General features: G+C 50.2%; 1 protein-coding gene across 1 annotated transcript; it reads left to right on the top strand.

Moving 5' to 3' along the window:
• Nucleotides 1–202: 202 nt before the first annotated feature.
• On the top strand, nucleotides 203–18,643 carry TRIM16 (tripartite motif containing 16). The gene is made up of 6 exons (XM_043903911.1): nucleotides 203–944; nucleotides 7,380–7,475; nucleotides 10,139–10,372; nucleotides 10,705–10,870; nucleotides 11,337–11,432; nucleotides 16,379–18,643. The coding sequence occupies exons 1-6, from the start codon at nucleotides 441–443 to the stop codon at nucleotides 16,960–16,962; spliced, it is 1,680 nt and encodes a 559-aa protein (XP_043759846.1). The 5' UTR covers nucleotides 203–440; the 3' UTR covers nucleotides 16,963–18,643.
• Nucleotides 18,644–20,143: the final 1,500 nt, after the last annotated feature.

Genomic DNA, 20,143 nt, shown 5'->3' with positions numbered 1-20,143 from the left:
CTGTGGCGTGGCCCCAGGAAAGAAAAAATTGAAGACAAAAACGTTGAACCTGTTGAGTTATATAAAGCAACATTGGCTGTGACTGCAGATCTCAGGAATTTCTGGTTCTTTCCAGACTGACCCGTCTTGGCTGAGATTATGGGGTGGGGGTGGGGGTGCGAATGATTCACAGAAGAATAGCTGTTTCGGTTCTGGGCTAGAGGAGAGGCCGGAGCCTGGGTCATTGAGCCCGAGGACCTGGGCTTCCTGGTGGCCATCACAGTTGGCTGTCCTCCCAGATCAGTGGAGTAATGAGCAACCGAGCTGCCTCTGGGGGAGGAAACAGTTAAAGTCCTACCGCAGCTGCAGTCCTCTGGGCGTGGTTCTACTGTCTGACTCGGGCTCCGGATCCTGGGCCCAGAGGCAGAGGAAGCCCAGCTCGGCAGCGGCAGACCGTCTACATGGCTGAATTGGATCTGATGGCTCCAGGCCTGCTGCACGGGGTCCCCGCTCACCCTCCGGCCACTCTCAGCCCAGACTCTGGCTCGGCCAGTCCTGCAGAGGAAGAGGACCCGGGCTCCCCGGGGAGCCCCCCAGGGGAAACTGGGGGACAGGGCTCTGAGTGGCAGGGGGCTCCCGAGGCAGAGGGCCTGGAGGAGGAGGAGGAGGTCCTGTGTGACTTCTGTCTCGGGGCCAGCAGGGTGAAGGCCGTCAAGTCCTGCCTGACCTGCATGGTGAACTACTGCCCGGAGCACCTGCGGCCGCACCAGGAGAACAGCAGGCTGCACGGCCACCAGCTGACCGAGCCCGCCAGGGACCGGGACCTGCGGCTGTGCCCCGCGCACCGCAGCCCACTGACCGCCTTCTGCGACCCCGATGGGCAGTGCATCTGCGAGGAGTGCAGCCAGGCCGAGCACAGGGGCCACGCCTTGGTCTCCCTGGACGCCGCCCGCAGGGACAAGGAGGCAAGTGCTGGGGTCTGGGGGAGAGGGAGGTGGGGAGGCCGTGTGCCCGGGAGGCTCCTGGGGCTGCGTTCTCTCAGCCTTGCTACCTGGTGGTACACCCAGCCTGAGTGTCTTTTGCACTTGGCTTTGGGACTCTGTCGTAGCTCACTCTGTCCCCGCTGGCCCCACTGTCCCTGAAACGCTCTCTGTCTGTCTGTCGCTCCTCTTGCTGGTTTCCTGCTGTTTCTCACTTAGCTTTCAATGCTGATCTGTGTCTGGGGGTGGGATATACAAGGTGTACGACTGAGGACAGGGTGTTCCCCTCTGGTCAGGTCTGAGTGGCAATGAATGAAATGTAAACCTTGGCAGAAATTCTGGAGAAAAGAGCCAAAATTTCCCCCTAATTTCTCTTCTTCCCTTTACCCCAAACGAGATATCGGGAGACAGAGCCCCTCAGGAGGTGCCAGCTGTGAAATTCAAGACCTTGAGATGGGCTGAGATAACTTAGAACTGGGAACGTCTTTCCTGGACAATGTCAAGGACCACTATCCTTAGGGAAAATAAACCTCCTCATCAGATAGAGGCATCAGGAGAGACAGAAACACTGTGTTCATAGCCTGTAATTTTATTCCCATCAGATAGGGAAACTGTTTCTGGAACAACTGGCTTTTCTCTGCCCTAAAGCTGAGAGCCTGGAGAACTCTTGGGAATGGACTTAAATGCTTTGTTTTCCTTACTTGGACTTCCAAGAGCACTTTTGTTATGAAGGTGGGGCGGGCGGGGAATGTGCAGTTGAACTTTGTCCCACATTTCTTTCTTTCTTTCTTTTTTTAAAATGTTTATTTATTTAGCTGTGTCGGACCTTTGTTGAAGCATGCCGGCTTAGTTGCATCTTAGTTCCTTGACCAGGGATCAAACCCTTGTCTCCTGTATTGAAAGGTGGATTCTTAGCCAGTGGACCACCAGGGAAGTTCTGTGCCACATTTCTTGTGTCCAGATGCTGGGCAGCTCCCTTGTTGGCACTGAGCACAGTGCCTTGGCCCAGGGCTCCAAGACAGCTGAGAAGGAGCTTCCTGGGAGGGGCAGGTTCCTAGCAGGGTCCACTTCCTCCCTTAAGTGTTTATCTGGTGTTAGTGGGAATAGTTCTGGAAAGTTCTGTATCCCAGATGTCAGTGAGTCACCAGCTCTAGAATCCACTTGTCAACTGTTCCCAGCATCTCTAGTGCCAGGAAATGTCTGGTCAGGAGAGCTGGTCATTTCCACCCACTCCTCACGTTCACGGCCACGAGGAGGCTCTTTATCAACGGACAGGTCAGAGGACAGAGCTCCAGGTAATTGAGGAAACTGGTCTTGGAGGGTTGCCATGTGCAACATGCTTCCCTGGGATTTCTCCATTCGGTCCTAGGATAACTCTACGAGGTGGCAGCTCTTCATCCCTACCATATTTGTCCAAGCTCATACAGAAGGCTAAGTCATGGAGTGAGGGATGGGACCTTCTGGAAGGCCACCCACTGGAGGACACAAGGAAGGACCCCAAGGTCACAATATTATAACCTTACTTTTTAAAAAAAATGCACCAAAAACCTGCCATACATGTAGTAAAGAGTTGAAGGCAGAGTGCATTTCCTTTGTTCAGGGTATAATATCTGAATTCTGTCATGTTTAACTGGAAAAGGAATGCATGTACATACACACAGAGGAACAATCACCAAATACTGCAATAGATTTTACCAGAAAAGGTCTCCCTCCCATCCTGGATCCACCCATCTCCTTCTTCAGAAGTATATATGCTCAGTCACTAAGTCGTGTCCATCTCTTTGCAACCCCATGGACTATAGCCCTGCCAGGCTCCTCTGTCTATGGGATTTTTTCAGGCAAGAGTACTGGAGTGGGTTGCCATTTTCTTCTCCACAGGAGCTTCCCGACCCAGGGGAGTAACTCTCCATAGGAATAACATTGATCCCCAGGGATCGAACTTGCACCTTTGCATTGCAGGCAAATTCTTTACCTTTGAGCCACCTGGAAAACCTCTCTTCAGAGGTAAACACCATCATATGCTCTTCCTTCTCGTTCTTTTCAGAAATTCTGTGCCTGTAGCAGCATAGATACAACATGAATTTTAAATGTAGTGTAAGCTGGTGCATTACAGAGACATTGAGTAGTTGTTATTCTGAGCAGGGAGAGTTGTTTAGTGCAGGGACCCCCAACCTCTGGGATCTAACCTGACAATCTGAGGTGGAGCTGACGTAATAATAGAAGTGTTAGTCGCTCAGTTGTGTGCAACTCTGCGACCCCGTGGACTACAGCCCTCCAGGCCCCTCTGTCCATGGGATTCTCCAGGCCAGAATACTGGAGTAGGTGGCCATTCCCTTCTCCAGGGGATCTTCCCAACCCAGGGATTGAACCTGGGTTTCCCTCATTGCAGGCAGATTCTTTACCATTAATAGAAATAAAGTACACAATAAATAATAGAAATAAGTAATGTGCTTGAATCATCCAGAAAACCACCCCCCATCCATGGAGGACTTTTCTTCCACGAAACCAGTTCCTGGTGCTAATAAAGTTGGGGACCGCTTGTGTAGTACATGTGCAGAACCCCAAATTCGGACACCCCAGGAGGGAGCTGTGTCAGTAACACAAAGACACCCAGGACAGTTTTTGGTGCTGAAAGCAGTAGCATTTATAGGAGCAGTGCAGTAGCCCCGGGCTCTGGCCTGTTCACCGCCTCTTACGGGTCTGCTTGTCTGAGTTTTCTGCTTTTCTGCTCTGCGTCCTTGCTTTCAATTCAGAGCAAGCGTGCCCAGTAAGTGCTCTCTCTCTCGGTAGTCCTTGCGGCTCAGGAACTGAAAGATTTCTTGCCAGGAGACCGGCTCAGAAGACACAGTTCCTCGAGGAGGCTGCAACCTCCACCAGGATTATTTGGACAGTCTTAGCAGACCTCAGTAAGGCTCCAGAAGTTTCATCTTTCCTTCAGCCAACCTGAAGTGGCTGGAGCTGAAGGTCACTGTGCTGAAGGTCACTTCACTTTGCTAAAGCTCACCTTGGATGGTGTTTAGGGCTGCTTGCTCAGGCAAGCCTGTCATGCAGAGGAAACTGAAAACGGCAGGGTCAGCCCCAGGGACAAAGGGCAGCCAGGACCCTGCACAGGGTCTGCAGAGCAACTGGTTTCTCAGTTCTCCGTCTGAGCCTCTTCTGCGGCTCCTACGCTCTCCAGCTATGCCTTTGGGCAGAAACTCTGAATTTGGGAAATCCAGGTGTTCTCTGATTATTTCTTCTGTGCTGCTGGGCTCCTGGGGCCCAGCCCTTTCCTGTGGGGACTCACCTCTTCCCCTTCCTGGGGCCAACTTCCCAGGGCCCCATAACTTAAATTTTCTTGTTTTTAGTTGAAGTATAGCTTGACTTACAATGCTGTGCCAATCTCCACTGTGCAGCAGAGTGACTCAGTTTTAACATATATACTTTCTTTTTTAAATATTCTTTTCCATTAGGGTTTATCTCAGGATACTGAATATGGTTTCCTGTGCTATACAGTAGGATTTTGTTGTTTATCCATCCTATATATAATTGACATAAATTCGAGCAAACCCTGGAAGATAGTGAGGGACAGGGAAGCCTGGTGAGCTGCAGTGCGTGGGGTGGCAAAGAGTTGGACACGACTGAGCGACTGAGCTGAACTGAATCCCAATCTCCCAGTCTGTCCCTCTCCCTTAGCTTTCAAGAGCAGCTGGTCTTAACTCCGCTCACCTTCTCAGAACTCAGGCTCCCTGCCAGGAAGTGAGGCTGCATGCTTGCCTGCCTGTGTGCGTATGTGCATGTTGTGAAATCTGTACCACTTCTGTGACTGCTTTTCTGTTCTTTTCTGTTCCTCGCTATGTTTATCAAACATTATTGAGAACTTTTTGTGGGCTCAGTGTGCTGCACCCTCCCAGGGAGTGTGGGCTGTAATCAGGAAGCCAAGGCAGGCCTGTGGCTCCCTGGACGTCCAAGGGCTGGGGCAGCACAAAAGCTCAGCCATGTGTTCCGAGGAGGCAGCCCCTGGCAGTGAGGGGCGGTGATCTTGGGAGGAGGGAAGGCCTGGGCTGGACCCCATCTTAGACCTTTAGGTCCATTCGTGGCAGGTCACTGCATCCAACCTCAGCACAGGTTCCAGAAAGCTAAGGACAGGGTAGGGACGTGGACACAGTCTCAAGGTGAAGCAAGAGCCAGGTTCTGAGAGCCACAAGTGTCCCCAGTTCTCTGGGGAGCAGTTAATCAGCGTTGTTCATGGCCGTCTGCTGCCAGAAGGCGGATGGCTTGAGGCTGTTCAGAAGAATTTCTTCTAGAACTTCTGAAGAGTGTGTTGGACTCAGTATTATCTAACTTGCTTTTTCTTAAACATTCTACTGCCTTTGAGAGCAGGGAGGCTGCCTTATGTAACTGGACTGACATGTAGTGGGCTCTGACCAGCTGCCCGAGGAGTGAAGTCAGGGCCCAGGTGGGACTCTTTGGTTCCCAGAGGGACACACAGCATGCCTGACACCATGTAGAATTTCTTTCATTCTCTCTCCTCACTCCCTCTGCTGTTCCAGCTTGCATCTCTAACCTGACCCTGGCCACCCAGCCGGGTGCGGCCTGTGCCCTGGAGGAAGAAGCAAGAAACAGTCTGTTAACATCTTCTTGAGGCGCCAGAGGAGATGCTAGAGGGTCTGACGGGGGCTGTGGAGCCCACCAGTGGCAGGTGTTGGATCACAGACACGGTGCCCTTTGCACAGCATCTGTCCTCTCCCCACCAAGGCAGGTGGGGCTCTCCGTGCCCCTGGATGTGGGGCATTTACGTTCACTGGCACTCCTGTCCTACTTTGGTGCAGAGCCTGCCCTGGCTTGCGATGTGTGTGCGGCTGACGTCTTGGGAAATCCTGGAGCCGGGGTCTGAGGTGCCCCGTCATTTTCTGGGAACAGGAATAGCTGGAGGTGCTGGTTGCCTGAGTGGTCCCACCTGTCATGGGTAAGCGGGAGTGCCCGCTGGTGGGGTGACTCAGAGGGCCCCATGAGGCACTATGGAGTCCTTTTCTCCTTTAATGGCAGTCTGCAGACAGCGGGGAGAAACCCCTCCCGATATACTCTGGGGGTCTCCTGGGTCCCTGGGTCATGCTGGGGCTGACCCCTTTAACATGTTCTCACGTCTGTGCTGTTGCCATTGTGTGTTCCGTTGTGTCTCCCACCACCTTTTAAATAAGTGCCTCATGTCCTTCCCGCTACCCAACCTGGAGCAGGTCGCTGGGTAAGCCTTTCTGATAGACCAGGATCCCACAGTCTCCCCCAAATAGGTCAGGTCCCTTCTTTCTCCCCCACTTCCCCCACTCCTGGACATCAGGTCTCAGGCGTGGGAAGTCAGTGGACTCCCATCGGCTCTGAGTCAGGACCCTGGAACCTGATCAGATGTTCCCGGCTTTTGGCAGATCGAGGCGGGTCCCCTGCCCGCCTGGGCTTCTGTCCCTGGGGCCTGGGATTACCGTGGGCTTTGGTGGGAGGAAGGGGAGACGCATCAGGTGCTCCCTGCCAGTCCAAGACCTGTTAGGGCAAGTGACTCAGAGCTCAGTGCTGACACACGCTGCTGTGAAAAGCAGCGAAAGCTGTCCTTTCTGCTGCTGCTGTCTCACACCCTTGTGGAGGCAGAAAGCGACGGGGGCCTTTGACGTTCACAAAGCCTCTGGTTTCCTGTCTTGTCAGGTTCTGGCAGAGAGTGCTTAGGGAAGCGGAGTGGGGCTGGGCGGGGGGTGGGGGTCAAAGCAGGCAAACCCAGAGTTCTCATGTGGGCACTCACCTCGGCGGGGAGGGGTTGCCCTGCCTGCGTCCGGGAGAGAAGATTCCATGATGGAAAGCAGCCAAAGAGGCACGGATAAAATGATGAAGGCAATGACGCCGCTGCCACCGATGGAGCACCCGCAAGGTGCCGGCTGCTGTGCAGACTTCCCGCTGCCTCCGTCCTTACGGGAGCCCTGTGAATTGGACACTAGCTCTCCCCACCTCACAGTGAAGAAATGCAAGTGTGGAAGCGTTAAGTCAACTTTGTCCCAAAGTCTTGGCTGCTAAGTAGAAACCCTGGGGTACCGTCCACCGCCAGCTCCAAGCCCCCGGTGATCCCTGTCAGCCTGTTCCAGGGCCAGATGGTCCTGTCAATTCCACTGCCAGCTGCGTGACCCTCGTGTCTCTGTTTTCTCACCTGTGTGATGGAGACGGCGTGTTTACCTGCTGTGGGCATGGTCACAATGACAGGAGGAGATTCAGCTGGTAATGCTGGTGCACGGTGGACCCTCTCTGCCTCCACAGAAGGTGCCCAGCCTGCTCCTGGGAGCAGCTTCCGAGGCAAACTCTCCTTTCTATGGAAGAAGGGCAGGTGGCGCTGTTGCTCCCGGGGACCTTCTGGGTGCCCTGGGCACCTTCCTCCCTAACACTGTTGACCTTTCCTCTTCTTAGGCTGAGCTTCGGAGCACCCAGTTAGACCTGGAGCAGAAACTCAAGTTGAATGAAAATGCCATCTCCAGGCTCCAGGCTAACCATAAATCTGTCCTGGTAAGTCTGGCTGGAGTCACCTGCCGGGCTTTGGCACACCTGGCTGGCTGCTGCTGCTGGTTCAGTCAGGCCCACCCGGAACTGTGGGACTTGGCTGCAGGCCCGGCCTCCACGTCCACAGGCCCCTTAGGTCTTATCATCTGGTAGAAACTGTGGGTACAGATCAGGTTGGCTACACCGTAGGGTGGTGTCACCTTGTCGCTGGGATTTGCCGTGAAATTAGTTCAAGGTTGAAACCTGGCAAGTGATTCACTTTTAACAGTGGAGAGTAGGAGCTCACTAGTCCTGTGATGTGTGTGCTAAGTCGCTTCAGTCCTGTCTGACTCTGCGGCCTTGTGAACTGTAGCCCGCCAGGCTCCTCTGTCCATGGGGTTCTCCAGGCAAGAATACTGGAGTGGGTTGCCATGCCCTCCTCCAGTCCTGTGATAGCTCTGGCTCATTTGTATATTTGCATATGCTTTTTTGACCAGGAGCAAATGGTATATGTGGGAATCGAGGGGGGTGGTTAGCTAGAGCTCCAGAAATTATGCATAATCTTGGCTTCTTCCACCATGAGAGGGTGTTCTGCAGGCGATTCTCACTTGTCCTAAATCCTGGCAGACAGAAAAGAGAGGTGAGAGCGGCTGGATTAGTGGATGGTACTGCGGGTTTGAATCCTTGGTCAGGAAGATCCCCTGGAGAAGGAAATGGCAACCCACTCCAGGATTCATGCCTGGGAAAGTCCATGGACATAGGAGCCTGGCGTGCCACAGTCCATGGGGTCGCAAAGAGTCGGACATGACTTAGTGACTAAACAACAACAACAGCCACTTGATAAGGCCAATGGTCTGTGTGCTCAGTCTGACTCTTTGCGACCCCGTGGACTTTAGCCCACCAGGTTCCTCTGTCAGTGGCACTTCCCAGGCAAGAATCCTGGAGTGGCTCTCCATGCCCTCCTTCAGGGGATCTTCTGGACCCAGGGATTATACTCAAGTCTCTTGCGTCTCCTGCATTGGTAGGCGGGTTCTTTACCACTGGGCCATCTGGGAAGTCCCATAATGGTATGCCAGGCTACTTAGTTTTAGTCTCTCTGGTTTCTGACCACTTTCCATAATAAACTCTAAGTGGACCCAGACAGTTTCACAAAAGCTTCTCATTAGTGGCAAGCCAATAACCAGAACTCAGGGGAGAATGCAAAATGTGCACCCTTTGGCAGTTAGGAGCAGCAGCATCTTTGCCTATGAAGAATGATTCTACCTCTCCGTCCATTCATCTGCCCATCTATCCACCCCTCCCCCATCCATCCATCCATCCATCCATCCACCCACTCACTTGTCAGCACCAGTACCTAAGAACTACCAAAGATAAAAGGAAACTGTTGAAAACAACATGGATTGAAGTTGTTAAATATGACCTTGACTAAGGCATTTACTAAAGATATGGAAGGACAGACTCCCACATACACAGGTGCCATCAGGCAAATCCCTACTATTCATCACATGGAGTTAGTTGCATATATTTTTGAACATGGCATTCCATTCCACACAGGTAGGCTTGTCCTGCAATGCTCAGGTGCTGTGGTCGCCTTCACATGCCCTAAACGTTTTGTGCCTGGCCCGGACACCAGAGGATGTGCTTTCAGCTCAGATGGATCCAGTTGGCAGTTTGTTGCTGTTTGGTCACTAAGTTGTATTTGACTCTTTGCAACCCCACGGATTGCAGCACACCAGGCTTCCCTGTCCTTCACGATCTCCTGAAGTTTGCTCCAACTCATGTCCATTAAGTCGGTGATGCCATCCAGCTATCTCACCCTTTGTTGTCCCCTTCTCTTCCTGCCCTCAATCTTTCCCAGCCTCAGGGTCTTTTCCAATGATTTGGCTCTTCACATCAGGTAGCCAAAGTATTGGAGTTTCAACTTCAGTATCAGTCCTTACAATGAATATTCAGTGTTGATTTCCTTTAGGATTGACTGGTTTGATCTCCTTGCTGGACAGTTTGATTTCCTTGGTGGGTAGTTTAGCTAGACATAATGAAGTGCTGAGAAAGCAAATTCATGCTACTGACTTGTACAAAGAAGCCAAATTATTAATTTACTGCAAGAAATATGACTATCAAGTACACTGAACAGGTCCATTGTCCAGACAGGAAGACTGATGTCACAGACTTGAAGAGGAACCTGACTGTCAGAGCTGGGCTCAGCAGACAATGCACAGTCTCGTCTGATGGATGAAAGACAAAGTTAATGAAGAGTAAATAAGGACTCACACCCCAGGGAGTCCTTGTTTTATGGAACCTGGGATTCAAATGAGAATAAAGGCTTTCTTTTATAATAGGAAATTGTTCCCTAATTTGAGGGTTTCTTGGGTGTATATTGGAGTTCTCAGGTGGCGCTAGTGGTTAAAAATTAACCTGCTAATGCAGGAGACTCAGAAGACACAAGTTTGGTCCCTGGGTGGGGAAGATCCCCTAGAGGAGGAAATGGCAACTCACTCCAGTATTCTTGCCTGGGAAACTTCATGGACAGAGGAGCCTGGCGGACTGCCATCTGTGGGATCACAGAGTCGAACATGACTGAGCATGCACGCATGGGTTTACATTTCTGTGTGTTGAGCTTTGATAAGGTTGCTGCTTCACTAATCACTAATGGGTTCTTCACTGGTTCTCCCCCACCCCCTCGCCACTAGGTATCAGTGTCGGAGGTGAAGGCCAGGGTGGAGGAGCAGTTCGGGGAGCTCCGTGCTGCCATGACAAAGGCCCAGGCCGACGTGATGCTCTTCCTGGAGGAGAAGGAGCAAGCTGCCCTGGGCCAGGCCAATGGCATCAAGACCCACCTGGAGTACAGGAGTGCAGAGATGGAGAAGGCCAGGCAGGAGCTGGACAGGATCGCTGCCATTGGCAGTCCCGTGCTGTTCCTGGAGGTATGGGTCACTGTGATGCCAGAGCCAGAGAGACCCTCACTCGGCTAGGTCCACAGTGGACGTGGCAAGGCAACCACCCTGTTGATAAATGAGGCAGAGAGCAGCAGAGAACAGGAGTAGGAGAGAGGGCTGCCCAGGGCGGAGAGGCTGGACCAGGTCATGGATGATGCCTTCTATGTGGTCAGGTGCTGAGCTGGACCCATTACATTTTGTGAAGTACATGTCCCTATCAGCCCATGTCACAGATGCAGAAGGTGCTGTATTGAGTAGGGCAGCCCTGTTTAGGAAGCACAAAAGCCATGGCAAGTTCTGCTGTGTTTCTTTTCCTGCAGGAGTACTGCAAGTTCAAGAACACGGAGGACAGCGCCTTCCCCAGCGTCTACATAGGGCTCAAGGACAAGCTCTCGGGCATCCACAAGGTCATCACGGACTCCACTGCCCACCTGATCCAGCTGCTGCAGAGCTATAAGGAGAAGCTCCAGGAGTTCTCCAAGGATGGTTAGACGCCAGGGCTTGTGACATCTCTGGAGGGGTTGACGGGGGAGGTGGGAGTCTGGGAGGGAGAACAGAACAGGGGTGGAGAGAATGTCCCATTTTCAGAGCCATCCTCTGGTTGGACTGTGCGGCTGTTGGACACGTACGTTGATGATGTTAACTTACAACTGAGATCAAAGAACATGGTCTCCGTATGCCCTGGGCCCACATCTCCACTCAAGTGCAGACTAACTTCTGAGGTCACTGATGCCTGTGCTTTCAAGTGAAACCGAGGTCAGGCTGGGATCTTTCCTCAGCAGGTTTTACTTCGATGTGGTCCATTGAGCAGGATTCTTTGAAGCATGATTAGTGTCTGGGCCCTACTTTCCCCAGGAGGCCCAGGGAAGAGCAATTAAAGTGGGGGATTCCTGTTCCTTAGGTTCTCTTGCCCACTGGGACAGGTGAGCATTCACAACTCTTGATTTTCTAGAGGAGTACGACATCAGAACCCAGGTGTGTGCTGTCATTGAGCACAGACATCGGACCTCAAAACCCGAGCCCTGCACCAGGCCGCAGTTCCTCCAGTGTAAGTCGTGAGCTGCCCTACTTTCCCTGGGTGTGGATGTGCATGTGATGCTTCAGAAGCAAGGACACCATCTTTCAGCAGGTTTCAGGTTCTTGCAACCGCAGGTCTATCCCCAAATGGCACATTTAAATTTTAAATAAGTTGAATTTAAAAAAAAATTAGAACTTTTAATTTTGAAACCATTTCAGAATTAAAAAAAAAAAAAACATTGCACAAAAGAGGACCAAGAATTCTGATACATTTTTCACCTAGCTTTTCCAAACGTGAGCACTTTACGTAACTATGGTCCATTGATCCAAATCAGGAAGTGAGCATTGCTGGCTGGAATTTATTCAGATTTCACCAGGGTTGCTCCCAGTGTCCTTTTTCTGGTCGGAAGTCCAGTCCAGAGTCACAGATGTTTTCTGACTCCTTAGCTTCCTCCAGTCTGTGTCCAGTCCTTTAGTCCTTCTGTGTTCTTCACAACCTTGGCCCCTTTGAAGATCCTGGCTGGTTACCAGGTGGCTCCCTTTTAAGTCTGACTTGACTGGAATTACTTAGCCCATTGTCCTGTCCTGACATGGAAGTGTCCTGGTCTGTTGGCATTTTTAGAAACACTTATTTTTAATCAATACTTGCTCATGGTTAACAAGACAGGGAGGTCTCGTCTCCCAGGAGAGGAAGGACGTGTCTGGGTAATCAAGGCTCATTTTTCCGACTTTAATCTCTTTGGAAGTCACTGTTCAACCCTGCTTCTGCTTGCTTTCTGGGGGTGAGCTCTGGCTGGCCGACTCCTGAACCCTGTTTGCTCTGGTCTTGACGTGGAGCCTCGGGTTTGATGACCCTGTTCTTGCCACAGCTCCTTGTCTCCCCCAAGACCTCTTGGTTTCCAGTTTCCTTTATTTATTCTTTCGTGCTTCCTGACAGCAGCATATGTATGTTTTACAAACAGATAATACAGTTAATATAGGGGCTTCCCAGCTGGCGAGATGGAAAAGAATCCTGCCATTGCAGGAGACATCAGTTCAGTTCAGTCGCTCAGTCATGTCCAACTCTTTGCGACCCCATGAATCGCAGCATGCCAGGCCTTCCTGTCCATCACCAACTCCCGGAGTTTACTCAAACTCATGTCCATCAAGTTGGTGATGCCATCCAGCCATCTCATCCTCTGTTGTCCCCTTTTCCTCCTGCCCCCAATCCCTCCCAGCATCAGGGTCTTTTCCAATGAGTCAACTCTTTGCATGAGGTGGCCAAAGTATTGGAGTTTCAGCTTCAGCATCAGTCCTTCCAATGAACACCCAGGATTGATCTCCTTTAGGATGGACTGGTTGGATCTCCTTGCAGTCCAAGGGACTCTCAAGACTCTAATACCACAGTTCAAAAGCATCAAATTTTCGGTGCTCAGCTTTCTTCACAGTCTAACTCTCACATCCATACATGACCACTGGAAAAACTATAGCCTTGACCAGATGGACCTTTGTTGGCAATGTAATGTCTCTGCTTTTTAATATACTATCTAGGTTGGTCATAACTTTCCTTCTAAGGAGTAAGCGTCTTTTAATTTCATGGCTGCAATCACCATCTGCAGTGATTTTGGAGCCCCCCCCCAAAAATAAAGTCTAACACTGTTTCGACTGTTTCCCCGTCTATTTGCAATGAAGTGATGGGACCCGATGCCATGATTTTAGTTTTCTGAATGTTGAGCTTTAAGCCGACTTTTTCACGCTCCTCTTTCACTTTCATCAAGCGGCTCTTTGGTTCTTCTTCACTTTCTGTGTGTCATCTGCATATCTGAGGTTACTGATATTTCTCCTGGCCATCTTGATTCCAGCTTGTGCTTCATTCACCCCAGCGTTTCTCATGATGTACTCTGCATATAAGTTAAACAAGCAGGGTGACAATATACAGCCTTGATGTACTCCTTTTCCTGTTTGGAACCAGTCTGTTATTCCATGTCCAGTTCTAACTGTTCCTTCCTGACCTGCATACAGGTTTCTCAAGAGGCAGGTCAGGTGGTCTGATATTCCCATCTCTTTCAGAATTTCCCACAGTTTATTGTGATCCACACAGTCAAAGGCTTTGGCATAGTCAATAAAACAGAAATAAATGTTTTTCTGGAACTCTCTTGCTTTTTCGATGAGCCAGCAGATGTTGGCAATTTGATCTCTGGTTCCTCTGCCTTTTCTAAAACCAGCTTGAACATCTGGAAGTTCACGGTTCACATATTGCTGAAGCCTGGCTTGGAGAATTTTGAGCATTACTTTGCTAGCGTGTGAGATGAGGGCAATTGTGCGGTAGTTTGAGCATTCTTTGGCATTGCCTTTCTTTGGGATTGGAATGAAAACTGACCTTTTCCAGTCCTGTGGCCACTGCTGAGTTTTCCAAATTTGCTGGCATATTGAGTACAGCACTTTCACAGCATCATCTTTCAGGATTTGAAATAGCTCAACTGGAATTCCATCCCCTCCACTAGCTTTGTTCATAGTGATGCTTTCTAAGGCCCACTTGACTTCACGTTCCAAGATGTCTGGCTCTAGGTGAGTGATCACACCATCGTGATTATCTGGGTCATGAAGATCTTTTTTGTTCAGTTCTTCTGTATATTCTTGCCACCTCTTCTTAATATCTTCTGCTTCCGTTAGGTCCATACCATTTCTGTCCTTTATCGAACCCATCTTTGCATGAAATGTTCCCTTGGTATCTCTAATTTTCTTGAAGAGATCTCTAATCTTTCCCATTCTATTGTTTTCCTCTATTTCTTTGCATTGATCGCTGAGGAAGAAGGCTTTCTTATCTCTCCTTGCTATTCTTTGGAACTCTGCATTCAAATGGGAATATCTTTCCTTTTCTCAGGAGACATAAGAGATGCAAATTTGATCTCTGAGTCAGGAAGATCCCCTGGAGAAGGGGATGGCAACCCACTCCAGTATTCTTGCCTGGAGAATGCCATGGACAGAGGAGTCTGGTGGGCTACAGTCCACGGGGGTTGCAAAGAGTAGGACATGACTGAAGTGACTTAGCATACACACACATAGTTGATACAAGAAGCCAACTGATGTGGAGCTGCTGCACGTGTTGGGGGAGATTCATGGGTGACTTAGATGGGGGTGAATGGGGCCTCTAGGTGGGACTTGGGGCTTCCAGTGTGAGTTGAGGGGCAAAATGACGGAGGATGGGGCCAAGAGAAATGTCAAAATAACCTGGAGTGTGACTTGAGCATTTGGGTGTGTGGTGGTGTCCTCTGGGGTCAGGAAGAGAATATCTGTGTACATGCGGGGGGACTGCTTGAGAATTCTCCTGCTAAATAGTGGCCAAATATTTTAACAAATGAGTGAATCAGATGTGAGTGTATGACCCTTACCAACACTGCATAGAAAAGCACCTGAATTTCAGGATGTGTTTGTCGAATGAATGAAAACATGGGCCCATCAGTAAATTTTATTTCTTGATTCAGTTCAACAAATAATACAGTAAATGGCAAGCAGTTTGAGCTTCAAGAAGGAAGGAAGGAAGTGGGGGTGACTTGTTAAAAGGTGTCTGGGACCACTTACCACCTGTGTGGGAGAGAGGCCCCCTCCCCCTGCCCCCCGCCTAGCAATTCCCCCAGACATGGCTGGGCGTCCCAGTATTTAACTCTGTCCTGATACTCTCTGCCTGGAGATGCTATCAGAGCCCACCAGACGGCCTTCACTTCAGATGCCAGTCACAATTATGGGACCCTCAGAGGACCCACAACTTCTGTCCGACTTGGCTACAATCTAAGGCTCCCAGGACCCTCCTTGGATTCGAGCATTTGCTAGAACAGCTCACAGAATTCAGGAAGACGCTTACGTTCACCAGTTCATGAAAGGATGTGACGAAGGACACAGATGAGCAGCCAGAGGAAGGGAGAGATGCTCAGAGCGAGGGCTCTGAGGGTCCCCATGGGGGTGGGATCAATTGCCTGATGTGGATGTTTGTCAGCCTGGAAGTGCTCAGAACCCCATACTACTGGGATTTTATGGGGCTTTTATCCCACAGGCGTGATGAACCACTTCCAGCCCATCTCTCTTCCCAAGAGAAGAGGAGTTAGGGCTGCGAGATCCAAGCAGAACTTGGTCATGACTTGGTCTTTTTGGTGACCAGCCAGCCCCACCCCACCATCCCCACACACAGAGTCACCTCATTAGAACAAAAGACACTCGGACTTCCCTGATGATCCAGTGGCTAAGACTCCGAGCTCCTAAGGCACCGGGCCCGGGCTCAATCCCTGGTCAGGGAACTAGATCCCACATGCCAAAACTGAGATCTAGTGTAGCCAAATAAATAAATAAATGAACACAAAACGAGACCCCCCAAACTCTACCTCTTAAGAAAAAAAAAAAGACACTTGTTTAACCCGGGAAATTACAAGGGTTTCAGGAGCTCTGTGTCAGGAACTGGTCTCAGCATGGGATTTTCCAGGCAAGAATACTGAAGTGGGTTGCCATTTCCTCTTCCAAGGGGATCTTCCTGACCCAGAGATTGAGCCTGTGTCTCCTGTGTCTCCTGCATTGCAGGCGGATTCTTTCTAGGCAAGAATATTGGAGTAGGTTGCCATTTCCTGCTCCAGGGGATCTTCCTGACCCAGGGATCAAAACTGAGTCTCTTGCATCTCCTGCATTGGCAGGCAGGTTCTTTACCTCTGAACTGATTGGGAAGCCTGTCAAAGACCAAACATTAGAACAAAAGATGGTGCTAGTGCTGTTACCACTCAGGAAATTACAGGGAACTCTGTGCCAGGAGCCAGGGGCAAAGACCAAGTCTACAATTACTACAAGTCACAGAGTCCCGCTTGTGTTCTGTTTCCTGGTTTTCACCCACCTCTTCTCTGGGAGGGGACGGGACCTGGGTAGACAGGGAACAGAGGGATGGATGTCTTCTCATCCCTTGGAGGCTGGCTAGGTATGAGTCAGTGGTCAGCCCCTGACCTTCTATGTCCCCCTCAGATGCCTGTGATGTTGTCTTCGACCCCGACACGGCACACAGGTACCTCCGGCTGCAAGATGACAACCGCAAGGTCACCAACACGGCGCCCTGGGAGCACCCGTATCCCGACCTGCCCAGCAGGTTCTCACACTGGCGGCAGGTTCTGGCCCAGCAGAGCCTGTACCTGCACAGGTACTACTTCGAGGTGGAGCTCTCGGGAGCGGGCGTCTATGTGGGCCTGACGTGCCAGGGCATCGACCGCAAGGGCGAGGAGCGCAACAGCTGCATCTCCGGGAACGACTTCTCCTGGAGCCTCCACTGGGATGGGAAGGGATTCAGGGCATGGCACAGCGATGCGGAGACCCTGCTCAGCGCCAACGCTTGCCGGAGGCTGGGGGTCTATGTGGACTTCCCCGGCGGGGGCCTCTCCTTCTACGGCGTCGAGCCTGAGACCCTGACGCTGCTGCATAGGTTCCAGTGTAAGTTTTCGGAGCCCGTCTACCCAGCCTTCTGGCTTTCCAAGAAGGACAGTGCCATCCGGATTGCGGATCTTGGAGAGGAACCTGAGAAGCCAGGGCCGGCCCTGGTGGAGTCTGCTGCCTAGATGCTGATCCAGGTCTCAGACCTGTGCTGACACACGGACAGGTGGCAGTTTTCATTGGAAGACTGACTGGGGGTCTCTGCCAGCACCTGCTGGCTTTAGAAATTGTGTGGGGATGAGGGGAAGGGTCTCTGGTCGCCGCCTGGGCGCCTCACTGCACTGGTCCCCGTGTTTGCAGTAATCCTCAAACCCTAGGTCCCCCTCACCATCTTCTTATGATCTTGTCCTGTCTGCTTGGGTGGACCGCACGCTGTGCCCAGAGTTGGTCACCAGGCAACCTTAGAGCGATCAGAAAGACTGCAGAGGAATCATAACCAATGGCTAACCTTGTCTTACTCCTGCGTCCCCTGTTCTGAGCGCCTCCTGGGCCTCAGCCCTTGTGACCCTCTCGGCAGCCCCATGGAGAGGTGCTCAACCACCCCCACTTGGCAGATGGACAGGCTGTGGTCCAGGGGGTTAGTGAACTCACTCAGGGTCACTGTGGTCACGTGGAGAGTGAGTGGCCAAGCTGGGATTCAAACCTGACATCGAACTTCTAACCACCACCCCGCACTGCCCTCGTCCTTAGATCACAGGTGTTGTGTGTAAGGGAATAAACTACAAGGTGAACTGCATTTGTGAGCATGGAGAGTCTGACAGCCTCAGTGGCTTTTTGTGCCCATGTCTGATGGGCCTTGCAGCTGTGCTGTGACGGAGAGCTCACTACCTCACAGGCAGCTCTCCTGGCTTGGGCACAGTGAGAACTCAGGACTGTCTTCATAGGGTCCACATCCTAGTCCCTGTGACCTCGGCAGATGGCCCTAGCACCTCTCTTCTGGAGCCACCTAGATGGTGAGGACGTGTCTAATTCCTTATCCAGCGGTCAGTTGTCTACACACTTAGGGGTAGCTCTCATGGGTCCCCCAGGAATATGTGTGTTTTCACATCTTATTTGCCAGTTGCTTTGTGGTTTCCAGATCTTTTACCCCTCTGGTCACTTTTTCTTCCTTTCGACAGATTGTTCCCTAAAATTAAAGGTTCCTTAGTCCTTATTCTTGCTCAATAGTGTCTGACTCTGCGACCCCATGGACTGTAGCCTGCCAGGCTCCTCTGTCTATGGGATTTCCCAGTCAAGAATACCAGAGTGGGTTGCCATTTTCTTCTCCAGGGGATCTCCCTGACTTGGGGATTGAATCTGCGTCTCATGTGTCTCCTGCACTGGCAGATGATTCTTTACCGACATCAAACCTTTAGGCAAATGACAAACTGTATCTCAATGGGTTTCTGAGGACATAACCTGAAGTCCCTTCTGGGACTCACTGGAAATATAACTTCTGGGTCTTTTCCATGACCTGTGTCAAGGCAAGCCTCTTCCTCCTTGCCCTGTCTGGTCATCCTGTCTCAAGAGCACATTATCTCAGCATCACTTGACTTGTTTCCGGAGACCCTGTCAGACATTTGAATCATAGGATTTACACAGTGTAGGGTTTTAATTTTCAAACTGAATTTAAAGTTTTTGAATTTTATTGACTTTTAAAAAATTTGAATTGTAAAACTCATCACATCACTGCTGCTTGTGGAGATAGATTTGTTTCATGATCCTATCAGGTTATAACAGCTCTCCTTCCTATCCTGCAGAAATTGGTGACCTTTTCTTAAATCTTACTCTTGTTGATACATAAATTTGTTAGAGTCTTGCAGTCGTCAGTCAATACCTTTTGGTTTTAGTTATTCAATAAGCCATGCATCAGTGTGGGACTTCCCTGGCAGTCCAGTGGTTAAGACTTCACCTTCCAATGCAGCGGGTGCAAGTTCAGTCACTGGTTGGAGAGCTAAGATCCCACATGCCTCGTGGCCAAAAATCCAAGACATAAAACAGAAGCAATATTGTAACATTCAATAAAAACTTAAAAAATGGTCCAAGTAAAAAAAAATCTTTTAAAAAAGTTATGCATGCGTAGAACTCTTTGATAATGTAGTCCACCTCTGCACCTTTATGCACTGGACACCATGAAGGACTTTTTCAACAGCAAAGGTCAAGATAAGCTATATCAGCACTTCCTTCTAACAGTGCTCTGAGCGGAGAAAAAGATCAGCTTGGCCACTGTGTTTTTTTTAAACCCCCGTAGGTTGTTGATGCTTCTTCCCTAAATGCTCACAAACTATTTGATAAAGCATTTTAGAATTCAGGTACAAATTCACATCTAGTCTGCTGTCTCTAGAATCTACCTCATTTTTTTTTTTAAAATCTAGACAATTTTGCCTGTCTCCATCCTCCAGCATTCTCCCTAGTTTCTCAAAATTTACTGCCTGGGTTTCAGTCACGTTGGTAAAATGTGTCAGTGTCATGAGATGTCATTTGTTTAGGCCATACTCAGACTCATAAAAGGAACCCTCTGGGTGTCTCCTCACCTGTCTTTAATACCAGCTTCTCTTTTTGTTCACTCGTTAAGGGCTTCCCTAGTGGTTCAGGGGTGAAGAATCTGCCTGCAATGCAGGAGACACAGGAGACGCAGGTTTGATCCTAGGGTCATGAAGATCCCCTGGAGGAGGAAATAACAACCGACTCCAGTATTCTTGCCTCCAGGCAATCTCATGGGCAGAGAAGCCTTGTGGGCTATATAGTCCATGGGGTTGCAAAGAGTTGGACACAACTGAGCGACTATCACTTTCTTTATCTTTCTTTTGGCTTGAAGACCTTTTTTCTTGATGTAGAAAAGTAGAAGTTGCTCAGTTGTGTGCAATTCTTTGCGACCCCATAGACTATACAATGGAATTCTCTAGGCCAGAATATTGGAGTGGGTAGCCTTTCCTTTCTCCAGGGGATCGTCCCAACCCAGGGATCAAATCAGGTCTCCCACATTGCAGACGGATTCTTTACCAGCTGAGCCACAAGGGAATCCCAAGAATATTAGAGTGGGTAGCCTATCCCTTCTCCAGGGGATCTTTCTGACCCAAGAATTGAACTGGGGTCTCCTGCATTGCAGGCAGATTCTTTACCAACTGAGCTATCAGGGAAGCCCTTTCTTAAATGTTAGTAACAGTTTTGCTGTGATCAAAATTGATTGATCATCACAGCAAAACTGGGTGTTGGGAACATTTAGTTTCTTTCTATCGTTGCCTCAAATGACAGTCATATCTTCTTTTCCTTGGTCCAAAACTGAAAATTACCTAAAACAAACAGATAAAGAATAGAAAGATAACA

The sequence above is a fragment of the Cervus elaphus genome, chromosome 5, assembly GCF_910594005.1.
Source record: "Cervus elaphus chromosome 5, mCerEla1.1, whole genome shotgun sequence".
In the NCBI taxonomy this organism is placed as follows: domain Eukaryota; kingdom Metazoa; phylum Chordata; class Mammalia; order Artiodactyla; family Cervidae; genus Cervus; species Cervus elaphus.
This window is presented reverse-complemented; position numbering and strand designations above follow the sequence as displayed.